The following is a 20,305-nucleotide window of genomic DNA, read 5'->3' on the forward strand; positions in this document are numbered from 1 at the left end:
GAATAAACGTACCAAAACTCACTTAAAGAAGTGTGACACCATGCATATCAAGGTATCTTTATCATTTCTTAATAAAAGACAGCAAAGCAGATTGAAATCCGTTCAATTGAACGTACCACACTCACTTTCTTGGAAGATGCATATCCTCATATAACGGTTTCTTTGGAATGGATATGCGTGAAGCCTTCTCTTTCCAAAAAAGCTCATTTATTGTCACAAGTTAAAAATTACATAAAAAAATGTCTCCTTATATATTACCACAAAAGGTATAGACACAATAAGTGGGTCAGATGAAATGAGACTAACATAGGTGAATTCCGGACTAACACCTATGTAACACCAATGTAATATACCTTCAGAATTTTTGATGGTAACAGGAGAGCACAGTAAAAACACGAATAAATCACTGTCTGGTGCTTCCAGACAGTGATTTATTCGTGTTTTTACAGCGCTCTCCGGTTACCATCAAAAATTCTGAAGGTATATTACATTGGTGTTACATAGGTGTTAGTCCGGAATTCACCTATGTTAGTCTCATTTCATCTGACCCACTTATTGTGTCTATACCTTTTGTGGTAATATATAAGGAGAAATGTTTTAATGTAATTTTTAACTTGTGACAATAAATGAGCTTTTTTGGAAAGAGAAGGCTTCACGCATATCCATTCCAAAGAAACCGTTATATGAGGATATCCATCTTCCAAGAAAGTGAGTGTGGTACGTTCAATTGAACGGATTTCAATCTGCTTTGCTGTCTTTTATTAAGAAATGATAAAGATACCTTGATATGCATGGTGTCACACTTCTTTAAGTGAGTTTTGGTACGTTTATTCTTATATGAAGAGGTGGTGAGGAACTGTCCCTTTCTCAGCTGTCAAGATTTCCACCATACAGGGTTCAATTTTTCCTTTGGAGAAGTCACTGGACTCATTCATACCATCCTATAGCAAACGTTACTATACATTGTGTGTCCCTTTTCTATTTTCCCTATGTATTTTGCGTTGGGGATCTGTCTGAATTGATAAGAGAAAATCCACCATAGACATTGGATAAGAAGAAACCTATATTGATACAAGTTCATCGAGATCTCATGTGACGTATATTTATTTTCTCTACCTTGTTCAAACCATTCAGTATCGCCTTTGATTTCCCCTCAACGACTTTTATATTTCTTATCCTTACCTCTGGCTTCTATCAAAGTCATGGATAGAAAGCCATTCAGGGTCAGCAAGATACTTCTGGATCACTTCAACGGACAGATCCACATCATATGGTGGTAAGCCATTAGGAATCTAGAACAGCAGGACGGGAGACAAGAACGGATCAGCATAGGTTTAATAAAGGATTAAAAAGCATATATATATATATATATATATTTTGATTCTGTACTGGACATACCGTAGATATCGGTAAAGTAGATCCATTAGTGTTGGCAGGATTAGTGATCAGTTCTAATCTCCCAGCGATGCCAACTTCCAGGATAGAGAACGGGAGATCCAGCGGGTCTACAGCCGAGAGATCTGTTGATTTTTATTTTTTTTTAAATGGAAAAAACCACAAGACCCTTATAAGCCATGTAATGAATCCGATTCAGATTTGCGCACTATGGGCCTAATTCTGAGTTGATCGCAGCATCAATTTTGTTAGCAGTTGGGCAAAACCATGTGCACTTCGGGGGGGCAGATATAACATGTGCAGAGAGAGTTAGATTTGGGTGGGGTGTGTTCAAACTGAAATATAAATTGCAGTGTAAGAATAAAGCAGCCAGTATTTACCCTGCACAGAAACAATATAACCCACCCAAATCTAACTCTCTCTGCACATGTTATATCTGCCCCCCTTGCAGTGCACATGGTTTTGCCCAATTGCTAACAAACTTGCTGCTGCGATCAACTCAGAATTACCCCCTATATCGGGCGCAGTGAAGCAATCTATGTTTTGTACTGTGCATGCATCCTGTGCAGGAGTCATTCCAGGTACACGGACGAAGAAGTGTATTGAAATGAATTGGATGTTCATGGGCAGTGACTGGGAGGTGGCTATTCACACTCAGGCAGGAAATCTGCGCCTAGCGCGGGGCTGGTGCAAGTTGGTGCGACTGATGGTTGTGCCTACAGATGCTACGAGTGGGAATCTGAGGCCTTGCACATTTGGACACACACTTGTACACCAGGGAAGGACCCTGGATGCGACTGCATCTGATGGTGAATGAGGCCCAAATGTTTGCAAATACAAATAACATTAAACGGGGGTCCTGCCATTTTGTTTTTCCTGTAATAATTATTTCTATCTGAAATAAACAGCCTGTAGAGCTCCAGACAAAACTACAAGTCCCAGAATTCAATGCCAACCACAATCCTGACTCAACTACACTGGACAGTGATCAATATTATTACAGTGAAGATAATTATCATATGTAAATGACCATACTAGGTAAGAACCACTCCAAAGTCCAACTATCATCTTGAAAAATCGCCAATTTTACCAGCAGGATTTAAAGCCGCAAAACCCAATGTGTTGAGTTGGAGAAGACACAGGTTCCATGCCATGTGGGCGGTTCCGGTATGAATGGTCGACAATGTTAAGGTCGACAGTCATTAGGGCGAAAACTATTGGTCGACACTGACATGGTCGACATGGACAAATGGTCGACGCGTGAAAATGGTCGACATGGATTTTTCAACTGTTTTTGGTGTTATTTTTTCTGTAACATGACCAGGAACCCCAATTAGTGTACCGTGTCCCCTTGCATGGCGTGCGGAGGTGCCTCCCTCCCCTACCGCTGCGCTCGGCACAGGTTACTATTGCCAATCGTAGTCCACATGGATGTTAAAGTATGAAAAAGTTCAAAATCTAAAAAAAAATTAAAAGCCATGTCTACCTTTTCATGTGTCAACCTTTCATTTGTCGACCATTTGTCCATGTCGACCATGTCAATGTCGATCAACAGTGGTCGACCTAATGAGTGTCGACCTTAATATTGTCGACCATCTGAACGGATACCCATGTGGGCATGCAGTATGTACAGTACAACAACATAATGCTAGTCAGCCACAACGTATATGCGCTGGTCATAAAGCCGGATACCACCGGCCAAGCCCAATACCACTACCTGATAAATGGGATCCGGTCTGAAGAACGACACTGTCTAGGTCAGGGATAGGGAACCTTCGACCCTCCAGCTGTTGTTGAACTACACATCCGAGCATGCCCTGCAACAGTTTTAGCATGGCCAAATAGCAAAACTGTAGCAAGGCATGCTGGTATGTGTAGTTCAACAGCTGGAGGGCCGAAGGTTCCCCATCCCTGGTCTAGGTCAACAATGTTTAGGTCGACCACTATAGGTCAAAAGTCACTAGGTCAACTGGGTTGGAAGGTCGACAGGGTTTCTAGATCGACAGGTCAAAAGGTCGACATGAGTTTTTCCAACAAAAAATCTTTTTTTTTACTTTTTCATACTTAACGATCCACGTGAACTATGACTGAAATGGTAATCTGTGCAGAGCGAAGCGAGGCACCTTGCCCGAAACATGGCGAGCGAAGCGAGCCATGCGAGGGGACACTGCGCACTAATTGGGGTTCCCGGTCACTCTACGAAGAAAACGACACAAAAAAACACACAAAAACCCTCATGTCGACCTTTTGACCTGTCGACCTAGAAACCCTGTCAACCTAAACATTGTCGACCTAGACACTGTCGATTTGATGATCCACACCCCTGATAAATAACATAATCCAGCCATCATACACCATCAGGCCTACTATTGCCAGAACCGTCACATAAACTGCCGAGGCGCTGGATCACCCGCTCCCAAAAAACACTGTCGGTCAGCTCTGACACAAGCATTGAGGGTCTAATGCAGACCTGCACGCAGCAGCCGCATTCAGAGGGTCAGCGCACCCACAGTGTCAACAGTGCATGTGCGCGACCCTTCACCATGCAATCGCATCCTAGAAGGATGCGATCGCACGGTGACTGACACGCAATGGGTGTTCAGGGCCGGCGGCATGGCATTGGGGGGATATCAGGAAATACAAACTTGTCGTGGCCGTTTTTGGGGTGGCCCGGTGGCTGCCATTGCGTTTCCTGCAAGTGGAAACATGGCTGCGTAGGAAGGGGCCTACCTCTAATCGATGGGATCGTAATTATTACGTTATTTATATAGCGCACACATTCCGCAGCGCTTTACAGAGGGAATATTTGTCCATTCACATCAGTCCCTGCCCCAGTGGAGCTTACAATCTATATTCCCTATCACATGTACACACAGACACACATTCACGCTAGGGTTAATTTTGTTGGGAGCCAATTACCCTACCAGTATATTTTTGGATTGTGGGAGGAAACCGGAGTACCCGGAGGAAACCCATGCAAGTACGGGGAGAATATACAAACTCCACAGTTAGGGCCATGGTGGGAATTGAACCCATGACCTCAGTATTGTAAGGTAGTAATGCTAACCATTAAACCATCCGTACTGCAATTGAATTGCGATCGCATTGCGGGGCGGCACCACACATACTGGGCGGCCCCAAGCGTGTGAGTACAATGATTGCAGTGTTTGATAATTTAGCAGACACTGCAATCAACTATGGCTAACCCCCGGAGTGTCCAGCTTTTTAACTTAGCTGGCAATGACTTACTGCAGGTTGTTCCTCAGTAGGAGACAAAGGGGGAGATGTACTCGTATCAAACCTTCTAGAGAGGAGAAGTAAATAACCAAAATCAGCTTCTAGCTATCATTTATCTAGTATACGCTATTAAACGATAGACTGAATGGTTGCTATGGGCAACACCTCCCAGTGTCCTCTTTAGAAGTTTTGATAGGTCTTCTCCAGTGCTTAAAGTGGTCCTAAAGAGGTGGTGGAACTCACCCCCCCCCCCTGTGCGTGACCCCTAACCACTCCCACCTGGCAGATGTCATAGCCCTAGCCCCTCCCACCTGACAGATGCCACACCCCTAGTCCCTCCCCTATATAAATGAGTAAATTCATCTGTTTATAATCAAAACTATACTGATAAAAAAAAATTCAAATGATTTGATCAACATAGCCCACTCCAACACAGGTGGGGAAGATGTGCATAACTGCTGACTGCTGAATAATGTAAAGGTGTGTACACACGGTAAGATATTTTCTTCCGATTCTGACTATATAGTCAGAATCGGAAGAAAATATAGTGCAGATCGCAAGGTGACAGTCACCTTGCGATCCCGATCCGATGCCGATGCGCGGCCCCGCGCAGTCGGCATCGGAAGAAAAAATAGGCTGTGCAGGCAAGTCAATCCTGACTATCTCTATAGAAGAGATAGTCAGGATTGAAATCGCACATAGCCAGCATCGCAAGCACAGTTATTATGTGCTTGCGATACTGGCTAAGTGCCGACCCGGCCCCCTGTCGCACGGTGAGAATCGGATAAGTCCGAATCTCACCGTGTGTATGCACCCTAAGAGAACACAAGATAAAAATCCTCAGCAGTAGTACAGAGCTAATTGTAATTATTATTTACTTAATGCAGCAGTGCTGTAAGTAGACATTTTGGTGTCCAGTGGCAGAAAAAGAATTGATGCCCTCTCTCCCACCACACTCAAATAAGGGACAGTGTGCGCCGAAGGCGCGCAGCAAAAATATAGGGTTGTGGCTTTATGGGGAAGGGGCGTGTCCACATAATAGTACCAATTCACATTACACCACAAAGTAGCACCCCTTACACCATAGTAGAGCCCCTGACACACATTATGCCAGGTAGAGCTCCTGATACACATTATGCCAGAAAGAACCCGATACACATTATGCGAGGTAGAGCCACTGATACTCGAGAGAGCGCGAGAGAGTGTGTGTGTCCGTTCATCATAACACCCCACCCCGAGAGCACTTTGGCTCACACAAAACACGATGCATCAGACGGAACAGCGCTGCCCACCTGCAACGAGTAGCCCTGACGCCTCATGGACAACACACTACGCAGCCTGTCTGTAACATGTAGCCACCAGCAGCGCCTACCTACCACTGGAAGCCAGAAAGACCACAGGCTGCACCCACCATACTACAGCACTGCTCCACTGTCTAACAACTAGCCACTTGCAGGTTCCACTTTTCTGTAAACCCCTCTCAAAATGTATAATATCAAGAATCAAAGTAGTCAACTATTCCAAACAAACTAACAAAAAAAAAATGTTGCACTGGCAATCTCTCTAAATGAATATAATTAGCATGAAAATTTGATCACTAAACAGGCCATATTAAAATAGAATCATTCATCAACCATAGAATTCATTACATTATAGTACAAATACTGCATTGCAATTGCATGGGTCTTTACATTACAGGGACTCTCAGTCTCCGTCCAAGCACTCAGCTAGGTACTCAGTCAGCGCGGCTCCTCTCTTCCCTGTAGATGTAGACGCGCGATGACGTCATATTTCCCGCCTGCGGCACAAGGTCTGGAGGAGACGGGTTGGGGTAATCAATCATTCTCGCTGGCGCCGCCCACCCACACATGGAATCCAGGGCTGGAATTTAAACCCAGCGAGAGGGAAAGCGGAGCGCTGTCACGCGGGCTGTGTGTGTGTGCTAGTGAGAGCCTGCAGCCCGCAGCAGAACACATGCAGAGGCGGAGCACCAGTCTGCCTGCTCTACTCCTTTTCCTGACTCAGTGCTTAGGCTGCCTGTGTGTAGTTAAGGTGGACGGGCGGAGGCGGAACTGGTTCTGCCTCCAATCTGAAGTGACGGAACGCAGTTCCGCCCCACTTTAACCCCTGGTCTTCTCCATACAGAACTATTCCTTATTTGTATTTAGCAGTTTCATATAGAACATACATGGGGACGCAGACACGCACGCTGTGTATGAGACATGGGGGTCTATTCATGAAGCAGTGAAAAGAGTGGAGAAGTGAGCCTGTGGAGAAGTTGGGATCCGGTCTGAAGATCGACAGTGTCTAGGTTGACAATGTTTAGGTCGACAGTCACTAGGTCGACATGGATGGAAGGTCGACAGGCTTTCTAGGTCGACATGTGTAAAGGTCGACATGAGTTTTTCACATTTTTTTTCTTTTTTTGATTTTTTTCATACTTAACGATCCACGTGGACTACGATTGGAACGGTAAAGTGTGCCGAGCGAAGCGAAGGCACCATGCCCGAAGCATGGCGAGCGAAGCGAGACATGCGAGGGGACGCGGTGCACTAATTTGGGATCCCGGTCACTCTACGAAGAAAACGACACGAAAAAAAATAAAAAAATCCTCATGTCGACCTTTAGACCTGTCGACCTAGCACATGTCGACCTAGAAACCCTGTCGACCTTCCATCCATGTCGACCTAGTGACTGTCGACCTAGACACTGTCGATTTGATGAACCACACCCGGAGAAGTTGCCCATGGCAACCAATCAGCTGCTCCGTACAATTGTATATTATGCAAATTATAAATGTTACTTCAATGCTGATTGGTTGCCATGGGCAACTTCTCCACTGGCTCACTCCTCCACACTTTTCACTGCTTCATGAACAGACCCCATGGGCCTAATCCTCTACTATACAATGTAATTACCTAGTTTATTCATTTCAGAGGCTTTGATGTCGCAGGATACTGAAAAGAGGCTTCATTAGACGCTGCTATAATGGAAAATGAAAAGAGAATGAAAGTTATATTTATTAGTCACACACGTCAATGAGCGCAGAAATTCGGGAATGTCTATGGTGTACAATGCGTTCTGAAAGAAATACAGTATTATATTGAAGCTTGGCATCACAATCGCTGAACTAATGTTGCTGTGTAATTGACATAGCTATAGCACCTGATTAACCGAGGGAGCCATGGCGCTAGACCTGGACCTCTGACACTGCAGGGGACACTCACCCCTCTGTCCCATAGCAGAACGCACTGCTCAGAGTGCACGGGCAGCTACGCCACATATGAGTTTACCAATGCTGTTTTAGCGGCAGGAGCCCTACAATTGTCCTGGGGCACCCCCAAATCTTAAACCAGCTGTTGCAGAAGTAGGAGATTCATTGTGAAGCTTATTACTGTAAACTCCATTATACCAGCGATGCAGAATTTATAACTTCATAATTACCAATTATATGCAAAAATATATTTAAATAAAAATGCAAAACATAATCAGGTAATGAGTATGGTTCTGCAATATGTAACACTCTCTACTAATGATAAATACGTACACTGACTTCCAGGGCTACATTGCCAGTTCACTCAATCAAAGCACATATCATGCAGACAGTCTGAATAAACTCATACAATAAGGCTTTTATATACCTTTCAATAAGAAAGCAGTAAGACAGAGCACTTTGCCGGTGTGTCAGGGCAGAGGGGCATCAAATATGGCCGACAGACAGGGGCCGTGACGTCGGTGTGTGGCGGAAGTACTGCAGTCTCTAGTTGTTCCAATGACAGGAGACATTTTAGATGAGCCAAATAGGTGTATCGCAATGAACCTTGGTCTTCAACAAAATGGCTGCTGTTCCAAGACACTTCGCTACTCTATTAACGAGACGTGAGTCCCAGGCCTTGGTAGAGAGCCAAGGGCAGTGTCACATGATCATGTCTGTATTGTACTGTAGCTCCTGACTGTTGATTGGTCAGAAGACACGAGGTGTGGCGGAAGTGACTCGTCTAGATGTCAGTACAGACGTGTGTGGCGGAGGTATGTGCCGGGAGAGTCACTGGGATTGGCTGTGCGATTGTAGTGACGTCAGTGGTTGGCAAACGCGGGATTCGTCCCGGTGCAGCTGGTTGGTAATGTAGGATTATAGTGCTGGTGACGTATTAAAAGTGCGACCAACATTAAAGAGAGGTAAATACAGCACAGTTATGGGTGGAAGTTTATTAGATTAGCAGTTCGTGTGTGTGACAGTTGTGTATATGGTTCATGGTGTATTATATTCGGGTATTGTGTCCAGCAGATCATGTTTCTGTGGGTATTAGCCTTGTCTTGTAGTGTGGTGTATGAGCTGTTTCTCTGCTGAGGTTATGGGAACATCATTATACATTATTTTAAGTCGTATTGTAGTGTTATTCTGCTGTGTGTCTGAGGAGCTGCACATGTATGTCCAACCTGCCAGCCTGGCCTATGGGGTGCTGCTCTTTCTGCTTTTCCCACTTATTTTCCAGGTTTGGTAATGTGCCTGAGTGAGTGCATTGAGAATAAGCATGCCTTTAGGTGTAGTGTGATCAGGCCCAGGTGATGGCACCTGGAAAATAAGATGTAACTGCAGAAACAGTATTACAGGCCAGAATAGGCTCCTATTAGCAGATACACTACGCACTGGGATGTTATGCTGGTACCAGGTTCTGTAATATTAAACTGGGGGGGGGGTCTAAGGTGCCTATAAGATTTGGAGAGAGATAAAGGGGACGGAGATAAAGTACCAGCCAAGCGGCTCCTATATGGTTATGTGTATGTGTTTGAAAAATGACAGGAGCTGATTGGCTGGTACTTTACCTCTCTCCAAGCATTGATGTATATGCCCCCAAGGCTTAGTGCATATACCCTTTACTTCAGTATGAACGTTCGGTATTGTGTTCAGTCACCCTATATATAATTATCATTAGCTATAAAAGACCCTAATGCAGCATCCAGATTGCCGGGATACATTTTTGTAGGCTTTCCTATCCTGCAAAATACTTCTAACATGTTATAACGGAATAATGCTACAGAGCTGCCATTGGTATGTGTTACAGTTATGTATAGGAAACATGAATATTAACATGAGTAATGTAATTCTAAAAAAATGTGTTATTATAAATGTGCAGATTTTGTTACCCACGCGTTAGACACAACTCTATCTATCCAAAAATCTGCCGTCACTCATTTAAATTCAGGCATCATGCTCCGGTGCACAATTATATTCAGTGCAAATCTCCACAACACGAAACGTCGCTTTAGATCTCCTGTGAAGCCGTGGGGGACCAGAGAGGGACAACACTTTCAACACTTAGGGGGATATTCAATTGTTTGAAAAGTCAGTTGGGTGTCTGTTTTTTCCTATCTAATAGACAGGAAAAAACAGACACCCAACCGACTTTTTAAACATTTGAATTCCCCCCTTAATGGCGATATGTAACAAATTATTTTTCATTTCATGTAAATTGTTTAAAAACAATTATACTGTCCTATTACTTTGCACATATTCTCTACGGGGAGATTTGCTTAGCACATAGTCACTGCTGGGGTTGGGTTTTGGTGACCGGTGGTTGGGAGAACGGCGGTCACCAAACCGACGCCGGGAGCCCGGCTTTTAGATGGACGGCGCGGGGGAGGGGGGGGCGAGTGCAACGAAGCCCTTTGCTGGCTCGTTGGCGAGCACCTCCCGACCGCATCCCCACTGCTGATTGACCTTCTTAACTACCTGTATGTATATCTACAGTCTGATACCTATTTCCTGTTTAGGTGCCCACCTGCCCCTGGCATCATGGTTCTGCTACCCACCAGCTTGACCGAAGAAGAAGAATCACTGCAGAGGAAGTTTGCCAAACTGAAAAAAAAGGTTGATTTAAGATTAGCGCGGGTCGGGTCACTAGCATTGGGTCAAATCGCACGTTTTCCTGGCTGAATTTTTATTTCCAGATATTTAAAAAGAAGCCTCTAGAGGGCGATTTAAAAACGATTGTGTCCGTCAGGAGCACCCAAGATTATTTCACAGTTTCTTTGCCTCCTTATAGTACTTAAAAGATTTCAACACATTCTTGTTTAATGTGATACTTACCGGCTGGGGTCCTATCTGCAGATCTTCGGTTGCAACATTTTAGAGAGCGGCTCTTAGTGTTTTCCTATCTGTCCCATTGCAGAAGAAAGCGCTGCTAGCCCTGAAGAAGCAGACATCCACCAACCAGACCAGCCAGACCGGCATCAAGAGATGTGAGTGCGCCTTCTGATCTCTCTCTCTCTCGTGGTAACTGATTTTTGTTTCCCATTTGTCCAGTGACCGCAAGCCCCAGCAAATTGTGAGGTTGGTGTGTCCAGCAGTGACAAGTGTCCAGTGGATAAGTTGTCAATGGCAACCAATCAGCTTTGAGAAAACATTTATCAAGTACATTCTATAAAATGTTGATTCTGATCAGTTGTTATAGTCTCCACTTGTCCACTTCTCCACTCTTTTCATTATTTGATACATTGCTATATCCAGTATGTGTCGTCCTTGCAGCTCTATCAGACCAGCCTATTGTAGACACAGCAACAGCTACAGAACAGGCCAAGATGCTGGTGAAGACTGGGGCTATTAGCGCTATTAAGTCTGGGACCAAAAACAGCGGATTCAAGCGCTCTCGGACACTAGAGTGCAAACTCAAGGTACTCTCACGAATTGCCCCGTGTGCCGCCGTTACTGAGTCACATTCCAGTCTGTTGTACATCAAATCACATATCTGTCCTAGAAGCAGATAGCTTCCTGACAGACGGGATCCTGACGGTCGATATACCGACGCTGGGATCCAGAAGTAGGATGCAACGCCGGCGTCTAGATACCGACACCTCTCGAGATAGCGGCGTCACATTAACGACAGCCGGCATCCCCGATTGTCCTCACAGCGGCATGCGCTAACATTCTGCCGCACGGGGGGGGGGGGGGGGGGGGGGGGATTAGGTTTAGGCAGGAGAAGGGGGTTAGGGTTAGAGAGCAGGGCCGGCAAAGTTAGGGTTAGGCACATAGAAGGGGAGGGTTAGGCATCAAGCGGGCGGGTTAAGTTTAGGCAGCGGGGAAGGGAGGGTTAGGGTAGGGGAAAGAGGATGGTTAGGGGACTTCCTGGTGGCCGGACGGGATGTCGCTGTTGGTATTCTGACAGCCGGCATCCCGTCCATCGGCAATTCATACTGAACCCGAGGGACTGTGTTACAACCTTTCACTCTTATTTCCAGGACCCAGACAAAGGCCCGGCTCCTACTTTCCAGCCTTTCCAGCGTAGTTTCTCTGTGGATGAGGACCCAGCCGAGGTAAAACATGTGGCTGAACGCTTGGATAGCACTTAAAGGTCGGAGCTACCAGTTCAATCCGTTTCTTCTCTCACCCCTTCCAGGGCTCAAGGCGTGCTCAGAGAAAGTCTCTAAATGAATGGTAACGTGGAATTGTTCTGCAATGCTACTGTATGTTTAGCCCCGCCTTTATACCCGGTTTATCGCACTTTATTTCATTGTTTTTTTCCATTTGATTGTCCATTTAATGTCTCCTCGCTCACAAAATTACTCTCTCAGCTTTGTCAGCTCCAGTGACCGAATGCGAGACCCGGAAAGAGACCCAGATGACCGAGAGAGCGACCGAGACTCCCGTCGTGGAGGAGATAGAGAGCCTTATGACAGAGAGCGGGGAAGAGAGCGTTACTGCGACAGGGACAGAGACAGGGACCGAGATCGAAGCGACAGAGATCGAAGTTCGTGTACTAAGTCTTTGACCCCGGAGAGAGGGACGGGACATGTGTGACCCTTATCGGTCAGAGTTCTTTGTCATCCTGTCTGCTGATGAGGGAATATGCTGACCTGTATTCCTCTCTGACTTGCAGAGTACTCTTCCTTCTCCGACCGCCGCAAGCCCAGGAAAGGGAACACGTTGTATGTGAACGGCGTCGGCATGAAGAAGCCGGTGCTTAATGACGCTTTCGCCAAATTTGGGAAGATTATTGATCTTTCGATGGACCCATCACGGAAGTAAGAACTCACAGATAGGATTTATAATTACTTATATAACGGTTTGGCATTAAATTGGGTAAATAATGTGAGCTTTGTATCTCGTGCCTCCAGTTGCGCCTTTGTCACCTATGAGAAGATGGAATCTGCTGACCAGGCCATTCAGGAGGTGAGATCTGCCCTGGATCTACCAGCCGGCAAACTAGCTGCATGCATAGGAGACCACACACACCTACAGAAGTTGGCAGCCCAATTGATAAGAGAAGCCTCAGCCAATTCATAGTAAAAAATAATAGAACTACTGCGTGTTAAAATTGACATTTATTTAGTTTTGAAGCTTGTAACCGCTACACTAATGTCTTATGGGACATCGGGGCAGATGTATTAAGCCTGGAGAAGTGATAAAGCAGTGATAAGTGCAAGGTGAAAACGCACCAGCCAATCAGCTCTTAACTGTAAATTTAAATATTGGAGCTGATTGGCTGGTGCGTTATCACCTTGCACTTATTACTGCTTTATCACTTCTCCAGGCTTAATACATCTGTCCCATAGTTTGTTACACACTATTGTCAGTAATTTGGAGTCTGGAGGTGGACATATTGATCTCATTAACCAAGGCACACACAGCTTTTCATGCTAATTGCTTCTTTATGTTTTACTCTTGATATCATTTTTGTATGCATGTTATAATGTTTAACGTATTCAGATTATTTTATTCAGCATTAAATAAGTGTATGTCAGTATTTCTTCTTTATCCACTAGGGGTCACTGTAGTACTCTTGGGATGTGGACAGTGCGATAGCAGGGATAGGCACATTTAATTTTTTTTATAAATTCTTTATTTTCCGAAAAAGGTTTTTCAGAGTAGCCACAAAACAATCATGTACAGGTCAGTACGTTTAAATATTTAAATGTGTAACCCTCCTCCCCCTCTATACTCCCAAGAGACCTCAGTGTTTTTTGTGCCTCTCAGGGAAAGGCACGTTGTGAAAGTTAGCTCCAAACTTCAAATGACCGACTTGGCGTCACAATGACCACCACACGAAGAAACTTTTAGGCGGCAAGGACTAATGCAAAATCATTGCTTTCGCAAGGTTGCTGTTGCTTTGCATGGTTTACAAAGTTCTATAGAGACTCGAACGCCTCACAGTAGTTATCGGGTTGCTAAGAAATCCGTCCTTTTTACACTCTGACAATTCTATGCCAGACCTGTTGTCTCAGCATAACACTGGTGGCTGCAGTCAAATGGTACGACACTGTCGCGCAGATTCCTGCTGCTTCCGCCATTGTTGATCTCATCAGAGCAGTTCGTCAGGTTCTATAGTTTCTAAAAACTAAGGAACCAATGTCAAACAATGAGGTCCTATTGTCAAACGGACAAAGGTGACTGTTTTGTTTTATTTTTTTCTGTTTCACTCTCATTAAGCAATTCACGGTGGCAAGATTCACAGAAAATGGGTCTTGTCAAATAGCCGTTTCCATAGGGTGTGCCACAATCTGTGGATTCTTCAGTGTTCAATTTAAAAAAAAAAAAACCCCATAAAGAATCCATGTATACGGCAGTAGGTGTTTTGTTTAGACCTGCTCTAGTCAGAGTTTATGTTAGTAAAGCTGTTTTAGCTTGGCCAAACAGTGTAGGTTACGCCTATATCAGGAAGTTTCCTCTGGCCAGCTTGTACTTCTACTCGATCACAGCTGTGAATCGGGCGAGTATTTAGTAGTCACATCAATGAATGTAGTACAGATAAATTCATTTTGGTTGATACTGTTGCTGCCATAAGGCAATCTCATTGCGGTTTTGCCTGGCCAAGGCTAAGTTAAGGCGTATTGAATCGTTGCCTTCTACGGGTTGCATTTTATTTAGCTCTGAATACACAAATAAATTGCTCGGGCTACCGAGGGGAACATATGTTCCTATCGTTACCTCCAATTTTGGTTCAGAGTTTAGATCCTTGAGGCCTCAGTCCTGTCGAGGCCATGCTCAAAAAAACAACAACAAAAAAACAACCGTACTTCACACACGTGCTAAAGGTCATGGTTTTCAAAAACCACAACCCGTCGTCCACAAACAAAGCCACCTGACAAAACAGTGGCATGACGGCCTTCCAGTCTATCTTGGCTATTCGGTAGTAGACACACGTCTTCACAAAGTCACATGCCGTGGTTTCAAACATCCAGAAATGGGTGGATCCCCAATTTCATGTTCTAAAACTATAGAATTCGCCTGTCTACTACCAAGTCGTTTTTTTCTAAGACAAAACTGCCTGTGTCAGTAGACGAGAAGGCAGTTCTGCAGACCGTTATTCAATATCATACATTCAGCAGTTTTGATTCCAGTACCAGTAAGTCAACAAGGTCAAGGACTTTCTTCCAATCTCATTATGGTATCGAAGCTGGACAGCTCGGTCAAGCCAATATTGACCCTAAACGGCTCAATCAGTACGTCAATTACTATAGATTCAAGATGAAATCGATGCGGTCAGTGATTGCAACAGGAATTCATGATTTCTCTGCATCTTAAGGCCTTTTGGCCGCCATGTCAGCCATTCCTAAAATTTGCAAATCATCAGTGCCATTATCAATTCAAGCGTTTGGCTTGGCATAGGCGCCTCGGGTGATCACAGAAGTCATGTCTGTGATGATGGCTCATCTCAGATCCCTCGGGGTGATACTTGTTCCATGTTTAGACGAGCCTCTCATCAAAACTTGGTCTCAACAAATGATCCTTCAAAATGCGTTCCTACAGTACAATGTCTGACTTCTGCACGCTTGGATTGTCATTTCACAATAATCCAGCCTTATTCCGTCTCAACTAAATCGATTTCTGGAAATCATTCACGATACGGTAGATCAACAAACTTTACCTTCCAGAAGTATTCGTCATCGGGTACAGTTGGTGCTGAAACCACGGACAGTCTCGATGCACTTGTGCATTCGACTATTAGGAAAGTTGGTGGCATCTTTCCAAGTCCTCCAGTTTGGAAGATTTCACTTTTCAGTTGGATTTTATCGCACAGTGGTCAGGTTCTCATTTCCACATTCATCAATTGCTGCGTTCGTCTCCAAGGACCGGAGTATCGCTACTGTGGTGGCTCCAAATACATAATCTCACCGCGGGAAAGGGTTGGGAGTCTGGAATTTGATAATTCTGAAGACGGACGCAAGTCTCAGAGGTTGGGGAGCCGTAGTCCTACTTTGTCAGCTTCAGGGTCTGTGGTCATACCGACAAAGATTATTGTCAATAAATGTCCTGGAACGCAGGGCAATTTACAACACTCTGCAACAGGCAGTTCACATACTCCAGTCTCAGACTGTTCAGGTTCAGTCAGACAACGCGACGGCAGATGCGTACATCACCAACAAGAAGGGACTCGAAGTCGCATGGCCGTGCGTGAAGTTGCTCAAATCCTGACTTGGGCCAAGCGTCACCAAGTGATATTATCGGCAGTGTTCATTCCAGGAGTGGACAGCTGGGAAACAGATTTTCTCAGTCGTCAGGATTTTCATCCAGGACAATGGGTTTTTATCCAGAGGTGTTCCAGATGTTAGTCCAGCGGTGGGGTTACCCACAAATGGATCTAATGGCATCTCGCCAAAAGATCAGACACCCAAGTAGGTGTCCAGAACCAGAGATCCAAAGGCAGTCGCAGTGGATGCTCTCACAATAGTGTGGCCGTACAGCCTCGTGTATCTATTTCCACCATTTCCGCTGCTTCCGCAGTTGCTAAAGCAGATCAAAAGAGAGTCCACGACCGTCATACTAGTGACACCCTATTGGCCTCGAAGAGCGTGGTTCTTGTATCTCCGCGGTCTACTCGCAGATGATCCATGGCTGTTTCCGCTACGTCCAGACCTTCTGCAAAGAGTCAGTTTCTTTACCCTGATTTAACGCAGCTGCTTTTAACGAGGTGGCTGTTGAAACTGCTCTTTTACAATGAGAGGTCATTCCAGAGTCTGTTAAACCAACCATATTATGTGCTAGGAAGCCAGTTACAGCAACTCATTATCACAGGATTTGCCTAGCTTATATTAGGTAGTGTGAAGCACGGAAGTTTCCGACATTTTCTTTCAAGGTATCCCATCTTTTACTATTTTTACAGACTGAGTTAGATGGATGATTACTTTTTTACGACACTTAAGGTGCAGGTTTCGGCTTTGTCTATTTTCTTTCAGCGCCGCTTCGCTCTTTTGCCAACAGTGCATACGTTCCTGCAAGGTGGCTTTAGAGTTCAACCTCCATTTATACCACCTACGGCTCCATGGGACTTAAATCTAGTTTTAGAGTTTTTGCAGTTTTCAATTTTTGAACCCTTACAACAAGTGGATGTTAAGTTTCTAATTTGGAAAACAGTTTTTCTATTACCCTTTGCTTTGGCAAGGCATGTTTCGGCATCGGGTGCGTTGTCATGCAAGCCACTGTATCTGACAGAGCGGAACTTCGGACGATTACCGCTTTTCTTCCGTGAGTAGTATTCTCTTTTAACGTAGTTCCTGTTTTCTCAGAATGTTCAGGATCTCCAGCTACTTTGGATGTAGTTTGTGCGCATTTATGTAGCCCAGACATCAACGGTACCTAAGACAAATACATTGTTTGTTCTCTGTGATGCAGTCAAGGTAGGTTGGCCAGCTTCCAAGCAGACCTTGGCTAGATGGATTAGGCTGAGCGTTCGTCAGGATTATTTTCATGCTAGTCTACAACCGCCTACATCTGTTTCAGCACACGCGTTCCGTGAAAACGTCATGGGTAGCAGGTTGTGGGGTTTCCACGACACAACTTTGCTGTGCAACTACATGGTCATCGGTACACACGTTTATGCGCTTTTACAAGTTTGATACTTTTGCGGCATCAGCTTCTAGCTTTGGCCGTCTAGTGTTACAGGAGCCAGCCGGCTCTCCCACCCACGGGGGAAACTTTGGTACGTCCCAAGAGTACTACAGTGACCCCTAGTGGATGAAGAAGAAAAGTCGATTTTGGTACTTACCAGATAAATCCTTTTCTGTGAATCCATAGGGGTCACTGGACGCCCACCAAGAGCAGTTTCACCTGGCTTGTTTTAAGTTCAGTATATCTTATAGTAACACATTATCACCGGCTTGTTTCAATGTTACGGTGATTGTTATCTGTTGTCATGTCAACTTTCCAGTTGTCCGTTATGTTATATGTAATAGGCCCTACACACTGGCCGATTTTTTGAAAGATATGAACGATCTCGTTCATATCTTTCAGTGTGGAGGCTCCAGCGATGAACGATGCGCGGCCCCGCGCTCGTTCATCGCTGGTCTCCCGTCGGCTGTGCATGCAGGCCAATATGGACCATCTCGTCCATATTTGCCTGCACTTCAATGCAGCCGGGTGACGGGGGGAGTGAAGAAGCTTCACTGCCCCCCCCCCCCCACCGCCGGGTCGCTCGCCGGCCGTATCCGCCGTCGGGCAGCTCGGCGGCGGGTCGGCCAGTGTGTAGGGCCCCTTATTCTCCATTGTTCATCCTTTCTTTCGCTCCTGTTCGGCTCAGTAAAAAACACTGAGGTCTCTTGGGAGTATGGAGGGGAAAGAGGGTTACACATTTTAAATATTTAAATGTACCTATCCCTGCTATCGCACCGTCCATATCCCAAGAGTACTCCAGTGACCCTAAGTGGATTCAAAGAAAAGGATTTAACTGGTAGGTACCAAAATCCACTTTTTTTCCCCACAGTAGTTCTAATATGTCTGCATATGAATTTGTTGTAATCTCACTTATCCTTTGCACTATTCCTACCGTGTTGCTGATGGCTGCCTATGAGTGTTAATTACCTGTAAACTGATAATTGACTCCTGTTAAGCTGGGCACACATACTAGGCGATATATTGTCCGTTCGAGCCAATATATATCACCCGAACCACGTCGTTCATAGACACATTGCGTTAGTTATGTAGCATGGCCGTTATATCTTAAGATACATTGGCACATCTGGCTGTCTGTGTACGAAAGTTCCGCTGACCGCCCGTACACGTGCTGCAGGGGCTGACGCCGCAGCTAGGCCTCAGCCCCTGCAGACACATCAAGCGGCCGATCGGTAAGTGTGTATACTTACCTGTATCGGCGGGTTTGCCGCCAAGTCATGACGGTGTGTACTCAGCCTTAGAAGTATTGATAAGAGTTTCTTTCTGGAGTTCTGGTTTTCTCCTCTACCGCCTTACTGCTATGCTTAGGTGAGGCTGGAACCTTGGGGACACTGGACTATGAATCCCCAGAGGGAGGGGTTAAAATATCATAGGAGGAGTTTAACTTTATAGAGTCCTGTTTGTGAACCTTTACCCTAGAGTAAGATCTGTGCCCCCTACGAACTTTAGAGCATATTGTTAAATGGTAAATTTTTGCTCTGTTTCCCTCCCCTTTAATCTTTATAGCTAATTGTTGTAACAGCAGTGGCCCCTGTTATTATCTACTTGCCCTATTCAGCTCAGCTTCTGCCCAGCGATCGTGTGGCAGAAGCGGATGTTTGTGTATCCTGCTCTCCTCTGGCAGCCAGAGCCGAATTTTGGTTGATGCAAAAGAACAGAGGCCCAGTTAATTCTACTTTTGGCTGTAATTACAGTGCGTCAGGAGAAATCTAATTTCTCTGACGTCCTAGTGGATGCTGGGAACTCCGAAAGGACCATGGGGGAATAGCGGGCTCCGAAGGAGGCTGGGCACTCTAGAAAGATTTATGACTACCTGGTGTGCACTGGCTCCTCCCACTATGACCCTCCTCCAAGCCTCAGTTAGATTTTGTGCCCGGCCGAGGTTGGATGCACACTAGGGGCTCTCCTGAGCTCTTAGAAAGAAAGATAGACTTAGGTTTTTTATTTTCAGTGAGACCTGCTGGCAACAGGCTCACTGCAGCGAGGGACTAAGGGGAGAAGAAGCAAACTCGCCTGCTTGCAGCCGGATTGGGCTTCTTAGGCTACTGGACACCATTAGCTCCAGAGGGTTCGACCGCAGGCCCAGCCTTGATGTTCGGTCCCGGAGCCGCGCCGCCGTCCCCCTTACAGAGCCAGAAGCAAGAAGAGGTCCGGAAAATCGGCGGCATGAAGACTCTGTCTTCACCAAGGTAGCGCACAGCACTGCAGCTGTGCGCCATTGCTCCTCTCACACACTTCACACTCCGGTCACTGAGGGTGCAGGGCGCTGGGGGGGGGGGCGCCCTGAGGCAGCAATAAAAACACCTTGGCTGGCAAAAATACCACAATATATAGCCCCAGAGGCTATATATGTGGTAAATACCCCTGCCAGATTCCATAAAAAAGCGGGAGAATAGGCCGCGGAAAAGGGGCGGAGCTATCTCCTTCAGCACACTGGCGCCATTTTTCCCTCACAGCTCCGCTGGAAGGAAGCTCCCTGGCTCTCCCCTGCAGACTACACTACAGAAAAGGGTAAAAAAAGAGAGGGGGGGCATTAAATTTAGGCGCAGTATATATTATATAGAAAAAGCAGCTATAGGGGACATAACTCAGTTAGTCCCTGCATTATATAGCGCTCTGGTGTGTGCTGGCATACTCTCACTCTGTCCCCCCAAAGGGCTTTTGTGGGTCCTGTCCTCTTATTTAGAGCATTCCCTGTGTGTGTGGGGTGTGTCGGTACGACTGTGTCGACATGTTTGATGAGGATAATGATGTGGAGGCGGAGCAGATGCCTTTAGAAGGGATGTC

The 20,305-nt window shown here is 45.6% G+C and overlaps 2 protein-coding genes across 6 annotated transcripts in view; one reads left to right on the plus strand and one right to left on the minus strand.

Moving 5' to 3' along the window:
* SKIC2 (SKI2 subunit of superkiller complex) overlaps window positions 1-8,417 on the minus strand; it is a 73,593-nt gene extending 65,176 nt beyond the window's left edge. The window contains exons 1-4 of one of the 3 annotated variants that reach the window (XM_063938127.1): window positions 8,274-8,417; window positions 7,551-7,615; window positions 1,399-1,520; window positions 1,183-1,292 (exon numbers count right to left, since the gene is read on the minus strand). In XM_063938127.1, the coding sequence (XP_063794197.1) occupies window positions 1,183-1,292; window positions 1,399-1,520; window positions 7,551-7,563 (245 nt within the window). In that variant the 5' untranslated portion in view covers window positions 7,564-7,615; window positions 8,274-8,417. The other 2 variants (XM_063938125.1, XM_063938126.1) reach the window with 2 other exon arrangements.
* Window positions 8,418-8,704: 287 nt separating this feature from the next.
* NELFE (negative elongation factor complex member E) overlaps window positions 8,705-20,305 on the plus strand; it is a 31,902-nt gene continuing 20,301 nt past the window's right edge. The window contains exons 1-9 of one of the 3 annotated variants that reach the window (XM_063938131.1): window positions 8,705-8,811; window positions 10,408-10,504; window positions 10,806-10,875; window positions 11,162-11,307; window positions 11,872-11,946; window positions 12,030-12,067; window positions 12,205-12,380; window positions 12,510-12,654; window positions 12,748-12,802. In XM_063938131.1, coding sequence (XP_063794201.1) covers window positions 10,430-10,504; window positions 10,806-10,875; window positions 11,162-11,307; window positions 11,872-11,946; window positions 12,030-12,067; window positions 12,205-12,380; window positions 12,510-12,654; window positions 12,748-12,802 — 780 coding nt within the window. In that variant the 5' untranslated portion in view covers window positions 8,705-8,811; window positions 10,408-10,429. Of the gene's footprint in view, window positions 8,812-8,851; window positions 8,932-9,426; window positions 9,686-10,407; window positions 10,505-10,805; window positions 10,876-11,161; window positions 11,308-11,871; window positions 11,947-12,029; window positions 12,068-12,204; window positions 12,381-12,509; window positions 12,655-12,747; window positions 12,803-20,305 lie in introns of those variants that run through there. The other 2 variants (XM_063938130.1, XM_063938129.1) reach the window with 2 other exon arrangements.

The sequence above is a fragment of the Pseudophryne corroboree genome, chromosome 8 (genome assembly GCF_028390025.1).
Source record: "Pseudophryne corroboree isolate aPseCor3 chromosome 8, aPseCor3.hap2, whole genome shotgun sequence".
NCBI classification, from domain to species: domain Eukaryota; kingdom Metazoa; phylum Chordata; class Amphibia; order Anura; family Myobatrachidae; genus Pseudophryne; species Pseudophryne corroboree.